Genomic DNA, 26893 nt, shown 5'->3' on the forward strand with positions numbered 1-26893 from the left:
TGAACAATTACAATTACAACAATGTAGACAAGCATAGAGCCATAGACACAGTTGCAACAATGTAGCCAAACATAAACAATAGCATAATTTTCCACCCAGAGCAGAGCTCATCAAAAACTATAAGTACATTTTATAACTATGGTTGCTCAGTCTTCATCAGCATTATGGCACTTGCTGCAATGCGCAAGAACATTAAATTTCAACGAGGGGGGAACTTTCCCCTCAATCCATGCTCTGATAACCAGGAGAGCATTCTGGGAGTCCCTGATGATATTCTTGGTCAATGGTGGACATTTGCTAATTTCGTGATCAGAGCACCTAGGGAAAAAAAACCAAGTGGTGTCCAGCGTAAGGCAGTCAAGTGATGTAGCATACTCAAGAATATAGCATGTTAGCTCAACCAAGCTCTTTGCAGAGCAGAAACCACTGATCTTCACACTCTTAAGGTTGCTGTGGCGGGTTCCCATGATCTGATTATGAGGCGAAGGCTCTCCAACAAACGGCTCATGCTTCATCTGTAATTGTGTTACCTGAAGATGAAAAGCCAATATGGGGAAATTAGTGGTCTGGGCCCCATAGTTACTATATGCCATTCCAGGATTAACAATGACTTACACCCAACAGTAGAGTCTCCAAGGACGGTGCAGCATCAAAAAAAGAAACCGCAGAGAAACAATCATAATATGGGGAAAATGCCCCTTCAGAAAGAGTAATACTCAAATACTTGAGATGGAGGAATGTTTTTGACACCAGTGGTGTATTAGGCACCTGCAAAAAGATTTCTCAGATTCCAAGATTAAAACCACAGTTCTGATAAGCACATACCTACCCTATAATCACCTTAGCGTTCAATACAAACCTTTTTTTTAGAGTTTAAGGGCCATGCCCCGGCCTTAGCATTAACCAAGACAAAAATGTTTACAGCATTTATCCAGTTTAACAAAGAACACAGCTCATCATCGAGCGCTAACAAAGCACACACCAACCCCACCATTACATGAGCCAAGCAGATTTGAATTCAGCCAAGCTAAGCCACTTGTTATCACACGTTTTTCCAACCAACTCTTCACAGCTGACGACATGATCCTTCACATCCTCCGGGAGGGCATGGTGGTGCCAATCATGTGCATACTTGAAGAGGTACCTCTTCCAGTCCTGCTCTACCTGGGACTGTTAGTTAAGTCTTGTGTCTGTAAGTTAGATAGGCTTGCATGTTTACTTTCTGTTATGCATGCGCACGAGCCGTCATTCTGTGGTCGCCGTGCGTGTAGGGGAAGTGGCCGAGAATAGCTCGCCATGTTCCGAGTGATCGGGAGTGGGCGACGTCTCACGCGTGGGGATGGACGCGCTACCAGGTGACGTGCAGTCGGCCTCCGAGAGCTCTGCTCTCTCTGTATTTTTCATACAATAAAAGGAGAACTCAAGATTAGAAAACGCTACGCTTTTGGCAGCACCAAATTCTCGTGTCCTTCGTTCCAAGTGTTCGCGTGTGTGGGTGTGCAGTTCATCTTCTCCGGCGAGACTGAGAGTTCACCGGCGTCGTTCATCGCCACCCCGGGCCTAGCAGGGACATCCAGGCAGCAGATGAGGCCTTATTGCCATATTCCTCAGCTTCTCCAGTTTCAGATTGTACTCCAGGAGTTTTTCCTTGGGACAGAGCAGTCTCCAATTCTGGATCATATTGACAACGTGCTGGATAAGAATTTTCATATCCTTCCAAAGACAGCCCTGAAAACATAGACTATTTCTCAGCTTCCAAATCCCCCACAAGGTAGCAGCACAAAACATATTATCCACTAGGAATTTCTTATTACTTTGCCACATGACTCCAATAGATTCAAAAGATCTACCTATATTTCTGCCAATCACCTCAGCAAGACAAACCCACAATTGAGTTGCAACCACACAATCAAAAAAGAGGTGATGTACAGATTCAGCTTCTACACAAAACAGACAAGACTCTTCTACTTTCCTTCTTAAACTTAGGTTATCTCTTGTTAACAACTTGTTTTTGGACAAAAGCCAAAGAAAGAAATGTACGCTAGGGGGAATTTTCAGATTCCAAACAGCAGGCACATGGACTGGTAAAATACCTCTAAAATTGACTATCTTATATAAAGACTGAGAAGAATATATCCCATTAGAAGTGAACCTCCATATCAAAGCATCATCATCATTACTAAACGAAATAGTAGAAGATAGTTGTACAACTTCTAACCAAAGATACATTAACCTATTGTCCACACATCTTCTGAAAGTACACTTGAGATTAACACCATCCCACAAATTAGCTACTGTATCAGACTTTTCATTAACTAAAATGTACAACTCCCAGTATTGGATAGCTAAGCTGGAGGGTCGTTCAATACAAACCTCATAGTCTGAAGCTAAGGAAAGAGATTTAAGATTTGGAACGATGGATGGAAGCTTGGCACGAGCAAAGGAGATAGTGCAGTTCATGCTCAGCATCATGTCCTTCAGATGCAATGATGATTCTCCAAGTGAGAATTTTCCTTGGAATTCTGATAAATGAAAACTGGATATATTTGGAGCTTTGCTCTCTATCACTTTCAGCCTCTCACATGCAAACACCCTGAGATACCTGAGACGCTGTAGGAGGCAAGGTATCTCCAAGCAAACTATCCTATGGCATCCATGTAATTCCAATCGCTCCAAAGCGGATGAACTAGAGAAGAGGCACCCTAGCTCATTCCCTGTAATATGCACGTCACGCAGATGCAGACTAGTCAGGTTTTTCAAGCAATCTAGCCTGACTGTGGTACTGAAGGCGCACCAAACAAGCTTTAGATGCTGAATCGAGTTTCCTCTCCCATTAGATAAAAGGGAGCACGGGAAACTGTACTTCGCCTTTCTTGAAAACAGATCTAGGGTGAGTTCTTCAAGCTCTGGTGTAATAGCAATCTCAAGCCAATTATTAAGATAAGAATAAGTGTCAGCTTTATAATCACAGAAATCTATCTTGAGAGTCTTCAAGCCAATGCCTGAACGGTTTTTCAGAATCTGGTCAACTATGCTGTTGAAATCCTTTGCAGTTTCATCCTTTCCATGAAAATTCTTATCCAAGCCTAGTGTTTTCCAGCTGATGGTAATGTCAGGGCGACACCTCCAGGAACTTAGAAAGGCACGAGACACACAGGCAGCACCTTGCAGTGGCATCAGGAAACGTATATGACGCCATATGTCCTGCATATAGGTGTGGAAAAGTTAATGTTTGAATTGTAAACAGCAAGAAGGCAAAAAAGGAGAGTAACATGTAACCATAGGTGCACTGTGCTAGATTGCACAATAGTCAATGCAATGCAGAGATCAATAGTGTACTAATACTACATTCACTGCGATAAGTAGGTTGATCATTGTATAAAGGTCACTATATCATTTTCACTAACAGCCTATTAATGTCTTTACAAAGAGTAAAGGTTAGCAATTACAAAGTGTATTCCTGAAGCATGAGCAGTTAACTGTCATGTGAAGTCAGTGGCGGATGTGGGATGCGGGATAAGGGGGGGCTAAAACAACAGAGATGTTGATTTGCACGAAGATTTAACGGTGAAATCAAGCTTTTGCTACAGTAATTAGCATTGAAATGAAGAAATTAGGGGGGGCTGGAGCCCCCCCAGCCCCCCCTTTGGATCCGCCACTGTGTGAAGTATCAAAATATGAAAAAGCGCAAGAGGTGTCCCGGATTGGACAGCGCAGAGAATCTCCAGGCCAAGATCAGGCCTAAGCTTCTTTTTGGCAGAAGTTGGTATGCTGTTTAGATTTGTTAGGCTTCAGTTAGGCTAGCTATTTGGTCTAGCAGATTGGTTTAGCTTGGATACGAGGATAGGAAGGTTGTTGGGGAATGTCGGCAATATATAAACTGATGTCTGAAAAACAATACATCGATCTGTCTTCCCACTCTCCTACCGCCTGCCCCGTGGGGTCAATGGCCAAAACAATGTCAACATTGCCTGACTACAATCTACATCATCATCCTCCCTTAAACATCCCTTCCCATGATATTTCTAGTTGAGCCCCCACGGCTACGTGCCCCCAGGAGGCGCCGTGTGGTGGACAACGCGCTCTCAACTCCACATCGGAGCAGCAGGCTCACAGCCAAGAGCAGATGCAGGGCACCCAACCCAACGGTGCAGGCACAGAACGTGTTGATGGCCAAGTGGGGAGAACGCCCGTAGCAACCGGCTGCACAGACTGGAGCGGACGGCGAGTTCGACGAGTACCTGACCCTGTTCGGCGGGCCCCTCTCGGAGTCCAAGCGGGAAGCGATCAGGATGTTGTTCCCGGCCGGTTGTGAGATCGACGGCATCCAGCTTGTCGAGGGGGTCGAGCTTGAGGTCTAGGCAACCTCTGCATCCTTGTCGCCAATTGTTGTCCATGTCGAACGAAAACATCTTCGTCTGGAATGTCCGTGGCCTCAATGGTCACACGCGGCGCAACGTCGTTAGGGACTTGATCGTCCAGGAGAGGGTGTCGCTCATTTGCTTGCACGAGACTAAGCTCTCCAATGTCTGCAGCCAACTTGCTTCTAAATGCCTAGGAACATCATTTGAGTATGCCTTGTTGCCTGCTGTGAATACCGCCGGTGGAGTTCTCCTCAGCTGGAGGACGGACGCCTGGTCGGCGTCGCATGTGTCTCTGCAGTCACACTCGGTAACTGCCAAAATCGCCAGTCGCTCTAATCCCAGGCTGGCCTGGTGGATCACGGTCGTTTACGGGCCGCTGGATGCTAATGCCCAGCAGGCTTTTCTTAACGAGCTCGCGGCTCTCCGCTCCTCACTGCTGGGTCCCTGGCTCCTTTGCGGGACTTCAACATGATCTACCGCGCGGCGGATAAGAACAACGACCGCCTTGATCGCCGGTGTATGCGCCGCTTCGGGAGTTTTCTAGGAGCGGTGGCGGTCGAGGAGTTACACCTCAACGGTCGCCTGCTCACATGGACTAACGAGCGCCTACACCCAACGCTCGAGCGCATTGACCGCGCTTTCGCTTCGGTGGATTGGTTGGAACTGTACCCGAACCACCAGCTGCAAGCGCTCTCGTCAGACTGTTCGGACCACGCACCCCTTTTCCTACGCACGGATGTCGTTCCCTGGGCGCGCAAGCGCTTCCGGTTCAAGTCCTTCTGGACAAATCTGCCTGGGTTCCTCGACGTCGTCGCCTCGGTATGGGAACCGACCTTGCTTCATGCAGACGCATTCCGTATCATGGACTACAAAATCAGGAACGTCGCGCGCACGCTGAAAAGTTGGAGTATGCGCAAAATCGGGAGCGTCCGGCTGCAGCTAGCCATTGCACGCGAGGTCACCTTGCGTTTGGACTACGCGCAAGACCTGCAACCCCTATCGACTGAGGAGATTGCGCTGAGAAAGGACATGAAATGCAAATGCCTTGGCCTCGTGTCCCTCACAAGAACAATCGCCAGGCAGCGCTCCAGATTGATGTTCCTAGCCGAAGGGGATGCCAACACGAGGTTTTTCCATCTTCAGGCTTGCCACCGCGGTCGAAAGAACCACATCACCTCGCTCAGGGTCCAGGGGAATGACCTTGTCCTTAATGAGCAGATGGCGGACGCAGTGTATGACTACTACAACGGCCTGCTCGGCTGTAACACCCCGGTGTTATGCATGCATTTAGGCATTGCTAATCATACATATCGTGCATCATCAAGCATCCTAATCATACATGCGTAATCTTGCATATAACAACTGAAACATTACTTCGAAACATACGAAACATGTTTGTGAAAAGTAAATGATGCATACACTTATTAGAGTTGTTTTGCTCTGATTCTTGCTTGCTAGTTGAGTAGAAACTGTTGGTTATGCTTGTAAATCATCTAGAATTGTTTAGCACAATTTTTTTTTGGAGCAAGGTTTGTATTCAAATTAATTCAAAATTTTGCTTCCAAAGTAATTTCCCAAAATTAGGGTTTTGAGTTAAAATTTAACTTTGATTCTATAATTTAAAATCTAGATAGAATTGGACTTTGGTCATAAAAGCAAAGTTGTAGGGAATTAAATTCTAAGCAACTTTCATTTTTGGTACATTTTCAAAAGAGGTCATTTTCTTGCTCAAAATAATGTTTGAAAGTTGGCATTTTAAAAATATCTTGAAAATATAAATTGAAAATCTTCATTTCCTTTTTCCTGGGCCGCCGCCTCGTTTCTCGGCCCACGGCCGAAGCCGGCCCAGTGAAGCCCCGCGCCGCGCTAGCTCGCCTCGCCCCGGCCCAGCCCAGCGCGCTGGCCTGTCTCCGCGCTCGCTCGCCCGCTGGCGCGCCGCGTCGTGTCACGACCGCGTCACGGCGCGCTCGCCGCGTGGCCGCCCTGCGCTGGCAACGCCCGCCGCGCGGCAGCCACGGCCTGACTCCACCTCCACGCGCGCGCCTTCTTCTGCCCCGCAGCGCTGCCTCCTCCTCATTCCTCCTCCCGCTCTCTCAGCCGCAGAGCAACAGCAGCAGCTCACGCCCGCGCGCACCACGAGCTTGCCACCGCCGCCGCCGCTGCCTCGACAGCAGCATACCCCTCCCACGCCTCCATTCCCCGATTCACGCCGCCAGCAGCTCCGCCTAGCCTCCCTGCTTCACTTGCGTTCGCTTGCAGCCGCCGTCGTCGAGGTAAGAACCAAGCACGGCCGCCTCCTTCCTCTCCGACGAGCGCACTGCCGCGGCCAGGGGGCTCGTCACGCCGCCGGGCCACCTCCACCATCCCAGCCGTTGCGGCTCGGCATGGCGTACACGCTGGCACCACCCGCGCCACCGGGAGGGCTTGCCGCCGGTGAGCACCGGCCGGCGGAGCGCCTCCCCTGCTCTCGGTCGCTGACCAGCAGGGCCCAGCCGCAGTGGCGTGGCCTTTGCCCAGCCGAGCTAGGCCAGGCTGGCTTGGGCCAAGCCCTGAGCCAGGCCGCCGCTCGCCCCTTCGCTCGGACTGAGCAGGCCGATTGTGGCCGTGGGCCAGTTCGTTTCCACGGGCTGGCCCAGTAACGTTTAAATGATTTGATTTCCATTTATTCTTTATTATTTGAAATCTGAAATGGTTTAAAAAATGTTTGGGTGCTCAAACTTGCTCCAAATTTGTTGAAACAAATTTTGCTAGGTTCCTTATCATCAGATCTACTTGGGAAAATTTTTGCATGTCATTTTTGGGATACTTTTCTGTAGGATTTTTTTTAATCGTGTATATTGCTGATAACTTGAAAAATGTGTAGAAAAATCTATAGTCTTCAGAAAAATATGATTTCAAGTTTGTTCATCTTCTTATGTCATGTACTTCCTAGGAAAAATATGTTTCATGCATGTGCTGTGGAAAAATTTTGAGGTGTAGTTCAAGTGCCTTTAATGGCTGATTTCTGTTATTTTTGCTAGAGAGCAAACTTTGTATAAAACATGCATGTGAAAATTTTTGGACAGTCATTATATACCATGAAGAACCTAGGAAAAATATTAATTCTGTTGTTTGACACTTTTCATAGTACAAAATAATTTCATGCTCATTTTTATGCTATAGCTTGTCATTTTTGTGTAGGATAGTTTACTTATCCAAATGCCATGAAATTTTTATGGTAGTCTGTTTAGGGTAGTATTATGCTACTGTAATTTTCTCAGATTTTTAGGAGCATCATAAATATAGGTTGCTATTCAAACCTATTATTAATTAGGGTTTAAGCAAGTGTTGCTTTAAGTGTGATTAAGAAATTAGTAAAGCTTTGGTGTATCTTTGAAGCATTTCATAAGATAGGTTAACTTAACATATTAGTAGTAGAAGAGAATGCAGTAGATGACAGGTGCTTGTAGTATAGTTTCTTGGATGATGTTGACTACCTTGCATTTAAACCTATCCATTGCATCCATCTCCTTCGATGCACCGTTTGCATAATCACTTACGCGCATTGCATCATACAGGATCGCAAACCGAGAACCCAGTCGTCATACCCGAGGAGCCCGAGGAGCAGCTCGAGGTGCAGCAGCAGGAAGTGCCAGAAGCCGACGAGGAGGACGTTGAGGAACTTCCGGAGTGCCCCGATCACCGTCCGAGCTCCTTCGAGAGAGGCAAGCCCCGGAGCATTTTTCTCCCGGTTTGCAATGATTTGATTAAATGCTTTACTTTAATTGATGCATTACGTTCAGGAGTTGTTTGCAACCGTTGCTGCATTATACCTTGCTTACCTTTGTTATACTACATCCTTGTTACCCTGGTATCCGCAGTCGAGTCAATGCTTAGCTGGCTTAGACCGGTAGAAGTCGGGTGATTTCCTGTCACCTGCGAGCTATAGGTGGTTACCTAGATCTGCTTGGATGACTATGAAGTCATGGTATAACTAAGTGTTAAATGAAGTTGAGACCGGACGGAGACTTGCAGAGTTTTGGACTGTAGTGTTTCCGTCTGTGTCGATTAAGGACCGACCGTTGTTGGGCCTCGAGTCATGTTGAACGCATGCCTTACATTTAGCTGGCCGGATAAAGTACCTTCCGACCGCGAAGCTGGGAGATTTTTCGGGCCGAGCAGATTGCCCGCAACGCACTGTGCCGGAGCAGGTGTGGTAGGACACGGGGGCGGGATGATAAGGCCAAAGTGCAGTCGGTCGGCCCCCGGGTACATGTGGTTCCTGGCAAACTCGAGATTCCTGGAAAGTTGACTCGGTGATCAATATCTCACTTTAGCGGGTGAGTGAGGTTTGTGTAAGGAATAAATCACCAGCTGGTTAGGAATCGATTCGAATCGCCATCGCTCCTGGATAGTGAGCACTTGACTTGAGTTACTTCATCGTAGTAAATGTTATGGAACACTTGGACAGTTATAATGAATATGACAGTATGGAAGTTGTTTAATGATTTGGTTATCGTTATCTGCTTAATCACATGTTTACTCTAGTATAGGTGCAAACCTAGTGACAGGTTAATAATAATTAACTTGGCAATAATGCTTTTAGAAAGGTGCTTGAAATGCTAAAAATGTTTCTTTTTGCAAATGAGTCAGCTACCCTACTATAAAGCCCTTCATAATCCTTGGTGTCGTTTATTTTCGGTTATGTCGGGTAAGTCTGGCTGAGTACCTTCTCGTACTCAGGGTTTTATTCCCACTTGTTGCAGATGGGCAGATGTACTACGGCTACTGTATCAACTGCCTGTATCCTGCGATGGGTGATGCTTAGGACCATGGGCATGGTCATTCCTTACGTCTCATCTAATGCTTTTATTGGAGATGATCATTCGCTGGCACTATATTTAAACTCTGTGTGAGTGTGTGTGGTTTTAAACAAACGAATTCCGCTACTTTTATTCGAACTGGTTTGTAATAACTATGTTTAAACTCTGATGTATCTGTGATGCGAACTTTTATGTAATTTGTGATGGTGACCGCTAAACTTATTACGATCATGGCTGGGACACGAGTTGGTTTGAAATCCTTCGTGATTTCACAGACTACCGGGTAATAATTGGTCGGGTCTGTTACAGCTGGTATCAGAGCATGGTTTAGCGTGTTACTGTTCACAAGTGTATTTAAAACAAAAGGCATTTGGAAAACGTGATTTTAAAATTATAAAGTGTGTCAGTGATCATATCCTTTATGCCCAGTTAAGGACTTTAGGTGGCTTAATTAAGTACTGACTAGGGGTTCTTGCACCATATTTCTCTTTCGTCGCTCATACGGCGTGCTATTGTATGAGTGCCACTTGTTTGAGTGGTAATGAATGGATCATTTGCCTCTACGCATCGGTAAGTGTGAGTTGTGAGAGCATGATCGGATACACCGCCGATCTAGGGTAAATGCTTATATGATGCCGGAGTAATTACATGTTCTACGCATGTTTTACAAAGGTATCTCATGTATGGGTCTTCCGTCTGTGGAGGCGATGCCGTCAATAGGACGATGGTTCGGGTAGTTACTACCGTTGTACACGTATCTGGGGATTCGTGTAGAGCGTGTAGAGAAAAACTTTACTACTTTTATGCATTCATTGGGAATTGGGCTGAAATGAATCTTCTGCAGGTACATAACAACGCTATCGTGTAGAACGTATTAGCTACGTATTGAGAGATCGTTGTATGCCACCGAATTAGTCGTTAGAAATTATTTATTTCCTAAGTTTGTGAGAACGTACGACACGTACATACATCATGTTACTGGTGCATTTCATTCATCTCATGCATTCCTCCCCTTATAAATTGATTATCTCATTTTGATAAAAGTTGTATCATCTAAAATATGTTTCCCCGAAGTAATAAAAGAACTTTTGCTACAGATGGCCCGCACGAAGCAGACCGCCCGTAAGTCCACCGGAGGAAGAGCACCCCGACGTCCGTTGGCCCTGAGGGAGCACCGCACCACGGACACCTTCTTGAGCGAGTTTGGCATGCCAACTTTGCTTTGGAGAGTGCTCCATGATGTGGGGTACCCAGAGGGTCAAGAGCCGGTGTACTCTTGGAATGAGAGCCAGTTGGCAGATGATGGACTTGCAGTGGTGGAGATCACGGTTCCTGCTCTCGGTGATGCTCCAGATTGGGATGGTTGGCATTTGGAGTTTGAGGGTCGTACTCCAGCTGAGGGTGCAGAGGGAGCAGCCTTCCGTGTCATCAGGGACATTATGAGCAGATTTCCCAGTGAGCTTGTAGCAGCTCTAGCTGGTACTTTTCCTAGGGATGATCCTCGCGACGCCATTTGGGTTCAGCCTCAAGGAAGTGCATTGGTCAGAGGTCCAGCTGAAGGACAGGCTAGCGAAAACCAGGCAATGAGTGCTATGTTCGCCACCATCAGAGCGTATGAAGGTCTCGAGAGTACTTACTGTACTTTGACTGGTTTGCGTAGTGAGGATAAGCTAAAAGGGAAGAAGCAGAAGAAGAGACAGGCACGAGCTATAGCTAGCTTGCAGGAGCAGTTGGCTGATATGAACTTACAGCGAGATCAGGCGGTTGAGAGAGGTGATAGAGCTATGCAGCGAGTGCATATGTTGACTTAAGCCAACAACAATGCAGACCGCATGATTGGATAGTTGGTTCAGGAAAGGAATGAAGCCTGGAACGCACGAAACCTTCTGTTGCAGAGAGTCGATGAGCTAGAGGAATACAACGGCAACCTGCACGAGGAGTTTCACGCGCTCTACAATGGGGTTGGCCCATATGCTCCACCGAACGCCGCTGGCATGGACATCGACGACGACAACCAGAACGAGCCTATAGTTTCACCGGGAGGCGATGGTGACGTCTCCGATCCCGACGATGGCCCCGAGGAGTAGGCTAGTTGCTTTGCGCTAGTATCTAGGTCCTGTCGCGATGACCTTTCTTTTGTTGGCATGTAACCTATCGTATGTTGTTTCGAACGTATGAGACTTGGTATGTGGTTGGAACTTGATTCTCGAATGCGATATCTGAACGCATAAAAAGTCCAGTGTATGTATGCTGGCAATGTGATTGTATGGACGCGATGTTTGCCGTTTAAGTAATTCGATTAAGTGCTGTTGTTTTAATTGGAATGCGATTGTTGTGCCTCTGTTTTATTGTATGAATTTATTCTCTCCAGTAAATTCAGTACGGCATAATTTTTCCTTCACTCGCAATTATTACAGCTTCACTCAATCATTACTTGTTGCTGAAATATGCAGATGACAAACACTCGCCGAACCACGTATGAGGCCGCTGAGCCCGGTGCTAACGGTACGGGGACGGGTGGTGGTGGTGGTGGAAACCATGGCAACAATAATGAGCCTCCCCATGAACCGCATTTGCCACCTCCTCCCCCATTTACCCCCGAGATGTTTCTCGCACAACTGCTCGGGAGTCAGCGCAACACGGAACAATCTCAGAAGAACATGGAGGATTTTCTGCGCACCATCGCCAACAACGTTCAACGTGGTAACAATCAAGGTGGTGGCATGGGAGTAAACCAATATAGCAGCTTCAAAGATTTCATGGACACCAGGCCACCCGTATTCAAGGAAGCCACGGAGCCACTCGATGCTGAGGAATGGATCAACACGATGGAAGATAAATTCCGTGTGTTGAGGATGACTGAGGTTCTGAAAACGGAGTATGCCGCACTTCAATTGCAAGGACCGACGGGAATGTGGTGGAAGCACCATCGCACCACCTTCCCTCCAAATACTCAAATTTCTTGGAGAGAGTTTGCTGAGGCCTTTCGTGGAGTCTATATTCCACCCGGGCTGACTGAAATGAAGTTGGGAGAGTTTCTGGCATTGAACCAGGGCACCAAGACCGTGACGCAATACCTGCATGCTTTCAACAACTTGTGTCGCTATGCTTCCGACATGGTTGACACAGATGCTAAAAGGATAGCCAGTTTTAAGAGGGGTCTCAATCCAAAAATGATGAAGCATGTCGGTACCAACAACCGCATCAGATTCAACGACTTCATCAGCGACTGTCTGAAGCAGGAGAAGAATAACAACGCCAGCACCGCCGCCAAGACACGCAAGAGAGTCTTTGAAGGTGGGCCGTCTCAAGCTAGAGCACCTATGGGAGGTCGTCCTCCATATCGCCCATCGGCACCTGGCGCTAGATTCAGGCCACCTCAGCCAAGAAGCCAGAATTTCCGTGGACCTCAAAAGCCGTACAAGATGGCAGTACAGCCCAACAGAGCAGCCGCAACTGCGGTGCAAGGCAGTTCCAAGGGAGCTGTGGGATCTGCCGGGACAGTGAGAGGACCCTGCTATAACTGTGATCAACCCGGTCATTTCTCGAAGTTTTGTCCGTACCCGCCTAAGAAGAAGCAGCAGACTTATAATGCTAGAGTGCACAGTACAACAGTGGATGAAATCTCAGAGGGAGAGCCCGTCACTGCTGGTAAGTTTCCTGTCAACGAAAACCCTGCAGTTGTTCTATTTGATTCTGGATCATCGCATTCTTTTATGAGTCAAGCATTTGCACAGAAACATGAACAACTATGCACAGAATTGGGTTATGGTTACCGTATAAGTTCAGCAGGGGCTGATGTTTTGACCAACCGGATGGTTCGAGGGGCAACCCTTGAATTAGGTAGCAGGAAGTTCCGAGTGAACTTGATAGTTATGCCTGGGTTAGTCTTGGATGTCATTATAGGGATGAATTGGATGAAGGATTGGGGAGCAGTCATAGATACTGGAAGTCGAGTACTTACCCTTAAGGATCCACTAGGTGAGGGTACTTTCCAAGTACCATTGCCTCGAAGAACAGACCTGATAAGTGTTACATGTGCTACGGCAGTCATTCCTATTCATCAGATTCCGGTAGTGTGTGAATTCCCGAACGTATTCCCGGATGAGCTACCTGGTCTTCCGCCAGATAGGGAGATTGAGTTTGGAATTGAGCTAGTCCCCGGAATGGCTCCGATTTCAAGGAGACCCTATCGGATGCCTCCAGATGAGTTAGCTGAGCTAAAGAAGCAATTAGAAGATTTGTCGAAAAAGGGGTTTATTCGGCCAAGCAAGTCTGAATGGGGATGTCCCGTTTTGTTTGTGAAGAAGAAGAAAGAGGGCACGTTGAGAATGTGCGTAGATTATAGGCCACTCAATGCTGTGACCATCAAGAATAAATATCCCTTGCCACATATAGATGTTCTGTTTGACCAATTATCCAAGGCCAAGGTGTTCTCAAAAATAGATTTGAGATCCGGTTATCATCAGATCAAGATTAGGCCACAGGATATACCAAAAACTGCATTTTCCACCAGATACGGGTTGTATGAGTATCTTGTCATGTCTTTTGGCTTGACAAATGCTCCTGCATATTTTATGTTCTTGATGAATACAGTTTTCATGCCAGAATTGGATAAGTTTGTAGTAGTGTTCATCGATGACATTCTGGTGTACTCCGAGAACGAAAAAGATCATGAAGAGCATCTGAGAACTGTCTTGACCAGGCTTAGGGATCATCAATTGTATGCTAAGTTTAGCAAATGCGAATTCTGGTTGAAGGAAGTTCCTTTCCTTGGTCATATTCTGTCAGAAAATGGAGTTTCAGTCGATCCAAGTAAGGTGCAAGAAGTTATGAATTGGAAAGCACCGACCACAGTTCCTGAGATTAGAAGTTTCTTAGGACTAGCGGGTTATTACCGTCGCTTTATACCAGATTTCTTGAAGATCGCCAAACCGATGACAAGCCTCCTACAGAAGGATCACAAGTTTGTGTGGACAGAGGAGTGTGACGCAGCTTTCCACACTTTGCGGAAACTGTTGACCACTGCTCCGGTTCTAGCACAACCAGATATTGAGAAACCATTTGATGTGTTTTGCGACGCATCAAAGACTAGATTGGGCTGTGTTCTTATGCAAGAAAGGAGAGTCATTGCTTATGCATCACGTCAATTGAGAAAACACGAGGTCAACTATCCAACACATGATCTTGAACTTGCTGCAGTTGTGCACGCCCTAAAAATTTGGAGACATTACCTACTTGGTAATGTGTGCAATGTTTTCACGGATCACAAGAGTCTTAAGTATATCTTTACCCAACCAGAGCTAAACATGAGACATCGTAGATGGTTGGAATTGATCAAGGATTACAACTTGAATGTGCAATATCATCCTGGTAAAGCCAATGTAGTGGCAGATGCTTTGAGCAGAAAGTCACATTACTTGAATGTGCAGCCATTACTTGAAGATGGGTTCGATCTAATGCATCCTGCTGTGTTACATAGTATTCAGATTAGTTGCTCTTTGGAAAGTAAGATCATAGAAGGCCAGAAAACCGACAAGGGGATATTCCACATCAAAGAGAAAATAAAAGAAAAGCCGTCTCAACACTTTAAAGTGGATGAACAGGGCGTGTTGTGGTTTGACGACCGTCTTGTGGTTCCCAAGGATCGAGAGCTTAGGAATAAACTCATGGATGAAGCTCACCTTTCTAAGCTATCTATCCATCCCGGAAGTAGTAAGATGTATCAAGAACTAAGATCTCGCTATTGGTGGACCAAAATGAAGAAAGAAATTATAGCATATGTTGTCAGATGTGACACATGTTGTCGAGTGAAAGCCATTCACATGAAACCTGCTGGTATGTTGCAACCCTTATCAGTCCCTAGTTGGAAGTGGGACGATATCAGCATGGATTTTATCATAGGTTTGCCCACTACTCAAAAAGGACATGATTCAATTTGGGTAATTGTGGATCGTCTTACCAAGACCGCTCATTTCTTGCCGGTCAAAACAGATTATAGACCACCTCAGTATGCCGAGAAGTATATCGCAGAAATTGTGAGGTTGCATGGTATACCAAAGACCATAATATCTGATAGAGGCTCACAGTTCACGGCTCATTTTTGGGAACATTTACACAAAGGTTTAGGAACTAGTTTGATTCGCAGTACCGCTTATCATCCTTAGACAGATGGTCAGACTGAACGAGTAAATGCTATTTTGGAGGATATGTTAAGAGCCTGTGTATTGTCTTCTAAGGGATCATGGGAGTCATGGTTACCATTAGCTGAGTTTTCTTATAATAATAGTTATCAAGAAAGCATCAAGATGGCCCCATTCGAAGCTTTATATGGCAGAAAATGTAGAACACCATTGAATTGGGTCGAACCTGGAGATAGAAGGTATTATGGCATTGACTTTGTAGAAGAAGCCGAGAAGAGAGTTTAGATTATTCAGCAGAATATGAAAGCGGCCTAATCACGTCAGAAAAGCTATGCAGACAAAAGAAGGAGACCCCTTGTGTTTGAAGTTGGTGACTATGTTTATCTGAAAGTCACGCCAATAAAGAAGAAAAGGTTTGGAATCCGAAGGAAGCTTGCCGCGAGATTCATAGGACCATACAAGATCCTAGAACAAAGAGGTCCGGTAGCCTACAAGTTAGAGTTACCTGAGACAATGAGTACAGTTTTCCCAGTTTTCCATGTATCACATCTCAAGAAATGTTTGCGTGTTCCAGAGGAAAGAATAGAACCTCGAGGTATTCAACTCAAATCAGATTTGGTGTATCGTGAGCAACCAGTCCGAATGTTAGACACTAAGGAATGTGCTACTCGGAATAGTGTGGTGAAAACATACAAGATACAGTGGGATCATCATGATGAGGGAGATGCAACTTGGAAAATAGGAGAGTATCTACAAAAAGCTTATGAAGAATTTTATAACAAATGGTTCGTAACCCAAATCTCGGGACGAGATTTTTATAAGGGGGGAGGGCTGTAACATCCCGGTGTTATGCATGCATTTAGGCATTGCTAATCATACATATCGTGCATCATCAAGCATCATAATCATACATGCGTAATCTTGCATATAACAACTGAAACATTACTTCGAAACATACGAAACATGTTTGTGAAAAGTAAATGATGCATACACTTATTAGAGTTGTTTTGCTCTGATTCTTGCTTGCTAGTTGAGTAGAAACTGTTGGTTGTGCTTGTAAATCATCTAGAATTGTTTAGCACAATTTTTTTTTTGGAGCAAGGTTTGTATTCAAATTAATTCAAAATTTTGCTTCCAAAGTAATTTCCCAAAATTAGGGTTTTGAGTTAAAATTTAACTTTGATTCTATAATTTAAAATCTAGATAGAATTGGACTTTGGTCATAAAAGCAAAGTTGTAGGGAATTAAATTCTAAGCAACTTTCATTTTTGGTACATTTTCAAAAGAGGTCATTTTCTTGCTCAAAATAATGTTTGAAAGTTGGCATTTTAAAAATATCTTGAAAATATAAATTGAAAATCTTCATTTCCTTTTTCCTGGGCCGCCGCCTCGTTTCTCGGCCCACGGCCGAAGCCGGCCCAGTGAAGCCCCGCGCCGCGCCAGCTCGCCTCGCCCCGGCCCAGCCCAGCGCGCTGGCCTGTCTCCGCGCTCGCTCGCCCGCTGGCGCGCCGCGTCGTGTCCCGACCGCATCAGGGCGCGCTCGCCGCGTGGCCACCCTGCGCTGGCAACGCCCGCCGCGCGGCAGCCACGGCCTGACTCCACCTCCACGCGCGCGCCTTCTTCTGCCCCGCAGCGCTGCCTCCTCCTCATTCCTCCTCCCGCTCTCTCAGCCGCAGAGCAACAGCAGCAGCTCACGCCCGCGCGCACCACGAGCTCGCCACCGCCGCCGCCGCTGCCTCGACAGCAGCATACCCCTCCCACGCCTCCATTCCCCGATTCACGCCACCAGCAGCTCCGCCTAGCCTCTCTGCTTCGCTTGCGTTCGCTTGCAGCCACCGTCGTTGAGGTAAGAACCAAGCGCAGCCGCCTCCTTCCTCTCCGGCGAGCGCACTGTCGCGGCCAGGTGGCTCGTCACGCCGCCGGGCCACCTCCACCATCCCAGCCGTTGCGGCTCGACATGGCGTACACGCTGGCACCACCCGCGCCACCGGGAGGGCTTGCCGCCGGTGAGCACCGGCCGGCAGAGCGCCTCCCCTGCTCTCGGTCGCTGACCAGCAGGGCCCAGCCGCAGTGGCGTGGCCTTTGCCCGGCCGAGCTGGGCCAGGCTGGCTTGGGCCGAGCCCCGAGCCAGGCCGCCGCTCGCCCCTTCGCTCGGACTGAGCAGGCCGATTGTGGCCGTGGGCCAGTTCGTTTCCACGGGCTGGCCCAGTAACGTTTAAATGATTTGATTTCCATTTATTCTTTATTATTTGAAATCTGAAATGGTTTGAAAAATGTTTGGGTGCTCAAACTTGCTCCAAATTTGTTGAAACAAATTTTGCTAGGTTCCTTATCATCAGATCTACTTGGGAAAATTTTTGCATGTCATTTTTGGGATACTTTTCTATAGGATTTTTTTAATCGTGTATATTGCTGATAACTTGAAAAATGTGTAGAAAAATCTATAGTCTTCAGAAAAATATGATTTCAAGTTTGTTCATCTTCTTATGTCATGTACTTCCTAGGAAAAATATGTTTCATGCATGTGCTGTGGAAAAATTTTGAGGTGTAGTTCAAGTGCCTTTAATGGCTGATTTCTGTTATTTTTGCTAGAGAGCAAACTTTGTATAAAACATGCATGTGAAAATTTTTGGACAGTCATTATATACCATGAAGAACCTAGGAAAAATATTAATTCTGTTGTTTGACACTTTTCATAGTACAAAATAATTTCATGCTCATTTTTATGCTATAGCTTGTCATTTTTGTGTAGGATAGTTTACTTATCCAAATGCCATGAAATTTTTATGGTAGTCTGTTTAGGGTAGTATTATGCTACTGTAATTTTCTCAGATTTTTAGGAGCATCATAAATATAGGTTGCTATTCAAACCTATTATTAATTAGGGTTTAAGCAAGTGTTGCTTTAAGTGTGATTAAGAAATTAGTAAAGCTTTGGTGTATCTTTGAAGCATTTTATAAGATAGGTTAACTTAACATATTAGTAGTAGAAGAGAATGCAGTAGATGACAGGTGCTTGTAGTATAGTTTCTTGGATGATGTTGACTATCTTGCATTTAAACCTATCCATTGCATCCATCTCCTTCGATGCACCGTTTGCATAATCACTTACGCGTATTGCATCATACAGGATCGCAAACCGAGAACCCAGTCGTCATACCCGAGGAGCCCGAGGAGCAGCTCGAGGTGCAGCAGCAGGAAGTGCCAGAAGCCGACGAGGAGGACGTTGAGGAACTTCCGGAGTGCCCCGATCACCGTCCGAGCTCCTTCGAGAGAGGCAAGCCCCGGAGCATTTTTCTCCCGGTTTGCAATGATTTGATTAAATGCTTTACTTTAATTGATGCATTACGTTCAGGAGTTATTTGCAACCGTTGCTGCATTATACCTTGCTTACCTTTGTTATACTACATCCTTGTTACCCTGGTATCCGCAGTCGAGTCAATGCTTAGCTGGCTTAGACCGGTAGAAGTCGGGTGATTTCCTGTCACCTGCGAGCTATAGGTGGTTACCTAGATCTGCTTGGATGACTATGAAGTCATGGTATAACTAAGTGTTAAATGAAGTTGAGGCCGGACGGAGACTTGCAGAGTTTTGGACTGTAGTGTTTCCGTCTGTGTCGATTAAGGACCGACCGTTGTTGGGCCTCGAGTCATGTTGAACGCATGCCTTACATTTAGCTGGCCGGATAAAGTACCTTCCGACCGCGAAGCTGGGAGATTTTTCGGGCCGAGCAGATTGCCCGCAACGCACTGTGCCGGAGCAGGTGTGGTAGGACACGGGGGCGGGATGATAAGGCCAAAGTGCAGTCGGTCGGCCCCCGGGTACATGTGGTTCCTGGCAAACTCGAGATTCCTGGAAAGTTGACTCGGTGATCAATATCTCACTTTAGCGGGTGAGTGAGGTTTGTGTAAGGAATAAATCACCAGCTGGTTAGGAATCGATTCGAATCGCCATCGCTCCTGGATAGTGAGCACTTGACTTGAGTTACTTCATCGTAGTAAATGTTATGGAACACTTGGACAGTTATAATGAATATGACAGTATGGAAGTTGTTTAATGATTTGGTTATCGTTATCTGCTTAATCACATGTTTACTCTAGTATAGGTGCAAACCTAGTGACAGGTTAATAATAATTAACTTGGCAATAATGCTTTTAGAAAGGTGCTTGAAATGCTAAAAATGTTTCTTTTTGCAAATGAGTCAGCTACCCTACTATAAAGCCCTTCATAATCCTTGGTGTCGTTTATTTTCGGTTATGTCGGGTAAGTCTGGCTGAGTACCTTCTCGTACTCAGGGTTTTATTCCCACTTGTTGCAGATGGGCAGATGTACTACGGCTACTGTATCAACTGCCTGTATCCTGCGATGGGTGATGCTTAGGACCATGGGCATGGTCATTCCTTACGTCTCATCTAATGCTTTTGTTGGAGATGATCATTCGCTGGCACTATATTTAAACTCTGTGTGAGTGTGTGTGGTTTTAAACAAACGAATTCCGCTACTTTTATTCGAACTGGTTTGTAATAACTATGTTTAAACTCTGATGTATCTGTGATGCGAACTTTTATGTAATTTGTGATGGTGACCGCTAAACTTATTACGATCATGGCTGGGACACGAGTTGGTTTGAAATCCTTCGTGATTTCACAGACTACCGGGTTATACGGGCTTAAGTTCGTTCAATCGTCTGCTCTGGTGGATGATTTTCTTACTTAATTTCGTATAATTGGTCGGTTCTGTTACATCGGCACTCCGTTCCATCGAGCGGCCACTGTGAATTTCGACAACCTGGGTCTCACCTAGCATGATTTATCCATGTTGGACGTCTGCTTCTCCGAGTTCGAGATCTAGGCGACCATCTCGGAGTTGCCGTCGGACAAAGCTCTGGGGCCGAACGGCTTCACCGGGCTGTTCTACAAAGTAGCTTGGCCGATCATCAAACAAGACGTCGTCAACGCTTTCAACGCGTTCTGGTCGTTGGACGGGCGCAACTTCAATTTAATCAACGATGCCTTCATGATTCTCCTCAAAAAGAAGAATGAAGCCTAGGAGATTAGAGACTACCGCCCGATCAACCTAATGCATAGCTTTGGAAAGCTTATTGCCAAATGTCTTGCCTGTCGGCTTGCTCTGGTGCTCAATGATCTGGTGCATCCCTGTCAGAGCGCGTTCATCCAGGGATGGTCCATACATGATAATTTCTGCACCGTTCACCTAACCTGCAAGACCTTGTACTAGAAGAAGCGTAGTTGCCTCCTCCTCAAGATCAATATTGCAAAAGCCTTCGACTCCGTCTGTTGGCATTTCCTTTTGGAGGTCCTACAATGGCTCGGCTTCAGTCAGCGGTGGAGGGACTGGATGTCTATCCTCCTTGGATCGGCTAGCACCAAGGTCCTCCTCAACGGCAGACCGGGCAACCACATCTGCCATGCCAGAGGCTTGCGGCAAGGTGACCCCTTGTCCCCGATGTTGTTCGTCCTAGCTATGGAGGTGCTTGGCGGACTCATCCGGTGGGCTGAGTCCCAGTCGATCTTCTCACCTCTCCGGTGCGCCACGGTGCGTTCACGGGTGTCGCTATATGCAAACGACGTCATCATGTTCATTACGCCAGAGGTGAACGACATCGTCGCCATCAAAACCATCCTGTAGATCTTCAGCGATGCGTCGGGTTTGTACACAAACCTGGACAAGTGTGTCGCCAACCCGATTGCCTGTTCACAGGAGGAGCTTCAGCTGGTTGAGAACATGCTGTCCTGTACAATCGGAGCCTTTCCGTGCAAGTACTTGGGCATCCCTCTCTCTACACGCAAGCTGCGCCGGAGCGAGGAGCAATTCCTCATTGACGCTGTCGCGGCGCATATTCCGCTCTGGAAAGGTCATCTCATGAACACTGCGAGCAGGGTGGCGTTGACACAGGCGACGCTCTCGGCCATCCCGGTGCACCTCTCCATTGACGTGTGCCTATCGCCATGGGCGGTCGACCGCATCGATAAGCTACATCGATCGTTCATCTGGATTGGGTCGGCCACAGTGAGCCCGGACATGTGTCGCGTGGCATGGGAGGTGGTTTGCAGGCCCAAGGAGCTTGGTGGTCTCGGCATCATCGACCTATGAAGGTTCGGTCTAGCTCTCAGACTGCGCTGGGATTGGGTGCGGAAGGTTGACCCGAACAGAACTTGGATCGACCTTCTGTCGTCGTCAGACAAGGCCACACGTGCCCTCTTTCGTGCAACAACCATGATGGTGGTCGGAGACGAGAGCCCAACGCTGTTCTGGCAAGACTCCTGGATTCATGGGTGTTGTGTTGACCAAATTGCGCCTGCGGTGTTCGCCTCAGTCCCCCGGGCGAAGGCGAGGATACGGTCTGTGGCGTCGGGTCTAGCTGATCACGCCTGGGTGTCCGACATAACTGGGGCACAAACTGTTCAAGTCTTCCTCCAGTACCTGGACCTCTAGGAGTGGGTTCGCGGTGTCCAGCTCATGCCGGGGGTTCCGGACTCTGTCATCTGGCGTTGGTCCGCTAACCACAAGTACTCTACGGCGTCGGCGTATGGTGCGATGTTCATCGGATCGACCTCGCCATTCGGTGCTAAGTTGATTTGGGAGAGCGCGCACCGCCCAAGGCCAGGTTCTTCTTCTAGTTGGCTCTACATCGTCGTTGCTGGACCGCGAATCGGCGGATGTGACATGGGCTGCAGGACAATGACACTTGCATCATGTGTCTTCAAGCCTCCGAGACTCTGGATCATATCCTGCTGGGTTGTGTCACCCTTCCTCTGGTGGACCTGGGCTAGGCATAGGGTGCCCCGAGGCAGCAGGAAGGGCTTTGATTCGCTCGTCATGCTAACCTGATAGGTGCTTTGGAAGGAACGCAACGCACGGACTTTCAGGAATGAAGCCAAGGACGCTCGCAAGCTGTGTTTGGAGATCCTATAGGAGGCAGCCTTGTGGTTGCGAGCCAGGTATTCTACCCTGTCGTCACTCAGTTCATTCATGTAATTAGTCTCTTGTGTGGTCGCTGCCGGCTTCCTCTGGTTTTTTGTTTGCCGCTCTGTTTTATGTTTGTGCAACTCATCGGAGCAACCTTTGGTTACCTTCGGTCGACGCTGGCGTTGTTTGTTTGGATGTTCTCTTTTTCCTCTTAATGAAATACGTGCTACAGTGCACGTTCGCGAAAAAAATATTAACAATATTGGGTTCAACATTGCATGACCATCTACACCATCCTCCTCCCTTAAACATCCCTTCCCATCATATTAACAAATATTGGGTTCAACATGGCATGACTACAAAACATTCCTTCCCATGATATTAACAATATTGGGTTATGTGATATTTGTCCAAACCAAGATGCATCTGTTTGCGCTTGCTAGAAAAAGGCATGAGAAGCAAACAAGCAGAAATAAACACTGACATTTTAAATCAGATAAAAAGAGTGCACGGAATATTCAAACAGCCTGAGCACCCTACAAGTGCAACAATCTCCAGAAGATTCTGTAGCTAAAGTGCAAGATGCAATATATATACCTTGGTAAATACTATGTTGCTTTGAAAAAAAAAGGTCTGCATAATAGTATACCACCCAAAGATCATTGTGCAAGTGAAGAGACACAAGTTGTCCCTGTCATCCGGGGCCGAAACGATGGGGGGAACAGGATGATCTTGGATACAGGCCAATAGGGCAACACAGACTGGGCATAGAAGTAGAGGCACAATGTGTGTTGCAGAGAAGCTTGGGTGGATGTACCATAACAGTGAAGGGTGAAGGCATTGTGTAGGCTAAGTGCAGAGGTCTTCAGACTACTTGAGTGGTTCTGCTCGGGAGTCGTATCAGTAATAGCTTGAACAAAGCAAGAGTATGAATGCAGTAGGACCATTGGAGATTGCAGAGATAAAAGATAAGATTCATCAGCTGGTAGGTTCTACTTAGACAGCATAAGTCCACCTATTTGTGACCTATGCCCACATGTGGGGCCTTTATCCTCTCTGCCTATTCTTGATTCCCCACCCAGCCAACTACATACAAACACTTATGTATAGTCAGTAAAGTTATTCAACATGTTCCAATATACAGAATCATTTTCCTTGGCCAATTTATGGGACTTTGATAATCTGCATTTTACCACATACCTCTGGCAGGTCTGGCCCAGAATATCTCCTCCTTTTGCGACCTTGAGGACTACCATCTTGTTGGCAGCTGGAATCCTTTCCATTAGCTAGCGAAGCAACTTTCGCATCTGTAATGCAACACATTCCAGTTATGACAAGTAAATAGTAAAGACACTAATACAAAATAAATGCAAGATCAAGCACATGGACTCCCCATAAAGATGCAATTAGTTTGTTAGAAAAAATGTTACGCAATAAAACTGATAAGCTTATACCACATGACTAGTGTCAGTATAAGAAAAGAACTTCAATTGACCTATGTACTCATGCAAGGTATTACAATCTTCACCCACATCAAGTCCATTTAATCCAACAGAGAATTGTTGTGGGGCCCAACCACCAGTGACATAGATTCCCCCACCCAACACCCTTTGTTCATCCCTCATAGTCTATACTCTAATCTAATCTTTCTGCCACACTAAGGCATTGGCACCCAATACTGTTCTTTTGTGCAAGCATATGATGGCTAATGTCATATCATCCATAAGATATTACTACAGAAAATCGATGACTAAACCAAAGTTTCTTTATCTTGGAATTTCTGTGGGGCGAACTGCAGGCGGGCACATTATCCACGTCACACATTAACCTGTGAACCGTCGGATCGAGCCAACTCGTCACCTCCGGCACGCGGGCAAGCTGTCGGGTGCCTGGTGCCTGGTGGCAGCACTTCGCCGTGGCAGGCCACAGCCTCCAATGTCGCATGATGCCATGCAGAGTGTCTGGCCGCTGGCCACTGAAGAGATCGGCTCCAGCCCCCAGATCGATGCCCACTGTGAGCCTAGAGCCCTAGACCCTCCCACGCCATCATCCTGGCTCAGAAGGAACGCTAGCTCTATGCTTAACGCAGACTGACCCCATCAGCGTGGTAGAGAGGCCCTGTCCCTGACCTCGGTCACCCCTGAGCCGAGCCATGCTCCCCCCTGCCACAGAGCAAGTCTCCACCCTCGACCTCGGTCGCGCGCGAACCATGCCTCCACATGGATGTTACCTCTACCCACTCGTCTGCTCTCATAGCAGATGGCTACACGCCTATGCCCACACCAGTACATGGCTAAGTCTGTTCTGTGCACTCCAGGTACAATCACAGAACGGGCAGCCGGCAGGCCCAAAGCCACCTGCCATCCCCAAGCCGAATGGGATAGCTGTTTCTGCATCCCACCCACCCACACTGCGTCACTGCCTATCACCACCACGGCTGCGCCCATGATCACTTCCGATGACGCGGTTGACCTCAAGACGCTACACACAACTTATTCGACGATATGCCTGTGTGAGGTATATAAATGAATATTGAAAGATTGATTCCACATTGTGGTATCTTTCAATCAGATGATATGCTTATATTGTTAGCACCTTTTTCTGCCACACAACAAATGGAAGCAAAGGTCAAGCTCGGGGTAGGATGGCATGTGATCAAGAGTAACAATTTGCAGGCACTCATCGTATTGGGTACTGTGATTTGTTATGTGTGAGTCTGCAACTGCAATGCCTGCAGCTTGTAGTGGAGAATTACTTTTTTTTAAAAGCTAGTGGAGGATTACTACAGAATTATAGGTAAAGTGAAATTGATTTTATATGATTTCTGGTGTCTCAGTAATATGCGACTACACAATCCATACTCAATAATCTTTGCTACTTGTAGATAGGAAAAGACAAATCACAGACCATTTTTTGGGATAGGACTTTAGTACCAGCCTCGCCACAATGTGCGTCCAAAAATATCAGAATAAAAAAAGGGGCCTTTGCTGTATATAGTATCTGCAGTAGATCTTAATCTAGAAAGTAAGTTTACACATATACCAACTAGATATTTGTTCATAAGTGTTCCTGCAATGATCCTATTGAAAAAACTGAAATATGAACACTAGGCTGGTAGGCATTTTCATCTACTATACAGTTCTTTCGCTGTTCTGAAGTTTACCACTCAGTTTCTTTGTTAACTTTGGTTCTCTTTCTACAAATTCTTGCCAATTTTCAACAGCACACTGTCAGCACATGGAACCCAATTAGAAATTAGGAAGTTTTTTCATGTGATTGGGCTACCGTGTCAAACTTGTGGTCTGGTGATCCAACTGTTGAAAGTTGAAACATACCCTTCGCATTAGCGAGGATGTGCTGATTTGAAGCAAAACAAGGAACTAATCAAAGGTAGACAATGGCTCACTCTCCTAAATACATTTTTTTTACCTTAAAATATATGGTCTATGTTATGTTATAACTTGAGACCTCTCAAATCATTTCAGGGACCTTGTACATACAAAGAACAGAAGAGAATAAGCTTATGAAGTATGATAAACTAAAGACATGAACAATATAATATCTGATTATTCTTTCAAAGAAGATATAGTAAAGGCAGAGAAGATACAGAGAATAGAAGGAGCAACAGAACAAATCTAAAGGTTTTTTTAGCCACCAATATTGTTTAATTCATATTTGTGGTGCTAACTCAGTTACACACTTGCTCATACTTGCAACTGATAAACAGGCAGAATCGACAAATCGAACACTGTTCATACACCCATGGTACTGGTACCAATGGACCATCTCAGATTACTGCCAAATGAACATTGGCGGGCTCGCTTGGGTCAGTCTAGACGAATCAATCAGTAAGCTCTCACCAAATTGGAGAGAGAGAGAGAACAGTTTTCCCCGTTTTGTGGCGACAGGAGCATTATTATTCAGCAAAGTTTTAAATAGCGCGCTATAGCGGACGCTATAGCGTTATTTAGCGGATCTGGAAGACCAACGCTAAGCTACCATGATTTTAACGCTAAACGATTTTCCCGCTATTACCTGCTAATAGCGCGCTAATTCCGCTAAATTGTGGTTCATTTAGCGCCGCTATTTGGCCTGGGCTTTCATTTCCATCGGCCCAATTAACGTGTAGGCCCAAATCGCTGGGATATGAAGTTGTCCCAGACTATGGCCTATGGCTCCATGCCTTTTGTTTGTTTGTCTAGCTGTCTATCACCTTTGTATGAACTTTGAACTCACGTATGTCCCTATGTGATGTATGATGTATCATTTATGAACTACGAACTTTGATGTAATGTGTTAGTAAGACTTTGAACTATCTGTCCCTATTGGTATTTGTAATATTTTCATCTTCTATATCTTTATTATGTGTAAAATTACATGATGTTTGATATATTTTTTGCTCAGCCGCTAAATGGCTTAGCTCGCTATAGCCTTTCTTAGCCTTTTGAAGAGGCTGCCGCTAAGAGGCTTAGCCTGCTATTTAAAACATTGTTATTCAGAAGAAGAGGCTACAGATGACAGGAAATCCACATAGCATGAGAGCAGTGCTGAATAACCGAGAGGGGGAGAGGCTTGCCTCGGATTTGGCCGCGCCGCCGCCGGCGACGTCGCTCCCGCTGGACGGACATGAGACGCTTCAGCGCCAGCAGACCCAT

At 46.3% G+C, this 26893-nt stretch overlaps 1 protein-coding gene across 1 annotated transcript; it reads right to left on the reverse strand.

The window, feature by feature from the left end:
- Positions 1 to 146: 146 nt before the first annotated feature.
- Positions 147 to 26893, reverse strand: LOC136533519 (uncharacterized). The gene is made up of 5 exons (XM_066526073.1): positions 26815 to 26893; positions 23439 to 23545; positions 2374 to 3204; positions 616 to 768; positions 147 to 530 (listed from the first exon to the last, which is right to left on the reverse strand). The coding sequence occupies exons 1-5, from the start codon at positions 26891 to 26893 to the stop codon at positions 147 to 149; spliced, it is 1554 nt and encodes a 517-aa protein (XP_066382170.1).

The sequence above is a fragment of the Miscanthus floridulus genome, unplaced genomic scaffold (genome assembly GCF_019320115.1).
Source record: "Miscanthus floridulus cultivar M001 unplaced genomic scaffold, ASM1932011v1 fs_907_2_3, whole genome shotgun sequence".
NCBI lineage: Eukaryota > Viridiplantae > Streptophyta > Magnoliopsida > Poales > Poaceae > Miscanthus > Miscanthus floridulus.

Coding starts and splice junctions, on each gene's coding strand:
- LOC136533519 (XM_066526073.1), bottom strand. CDS start 26,893: ATGGGTCTGCTGGCGCTGAAGCGTCTCATGTCCGTCCAGCGGGAGCGA. Junction 23,546..26,814: donor GCGGCGCGGCCAAATCCGAG/GCAAGCCTCTCC, acceptor GTTGCATTACAG/ATGCGAAAGTTGCTTCGCTA. Junction 769..2,373: donor CCTTAGCTTCAGACTATGAG/GTTTGTATTGAA, acceptor ATCTTTTTGCAG/GTGCCTAATACACCACTGGT.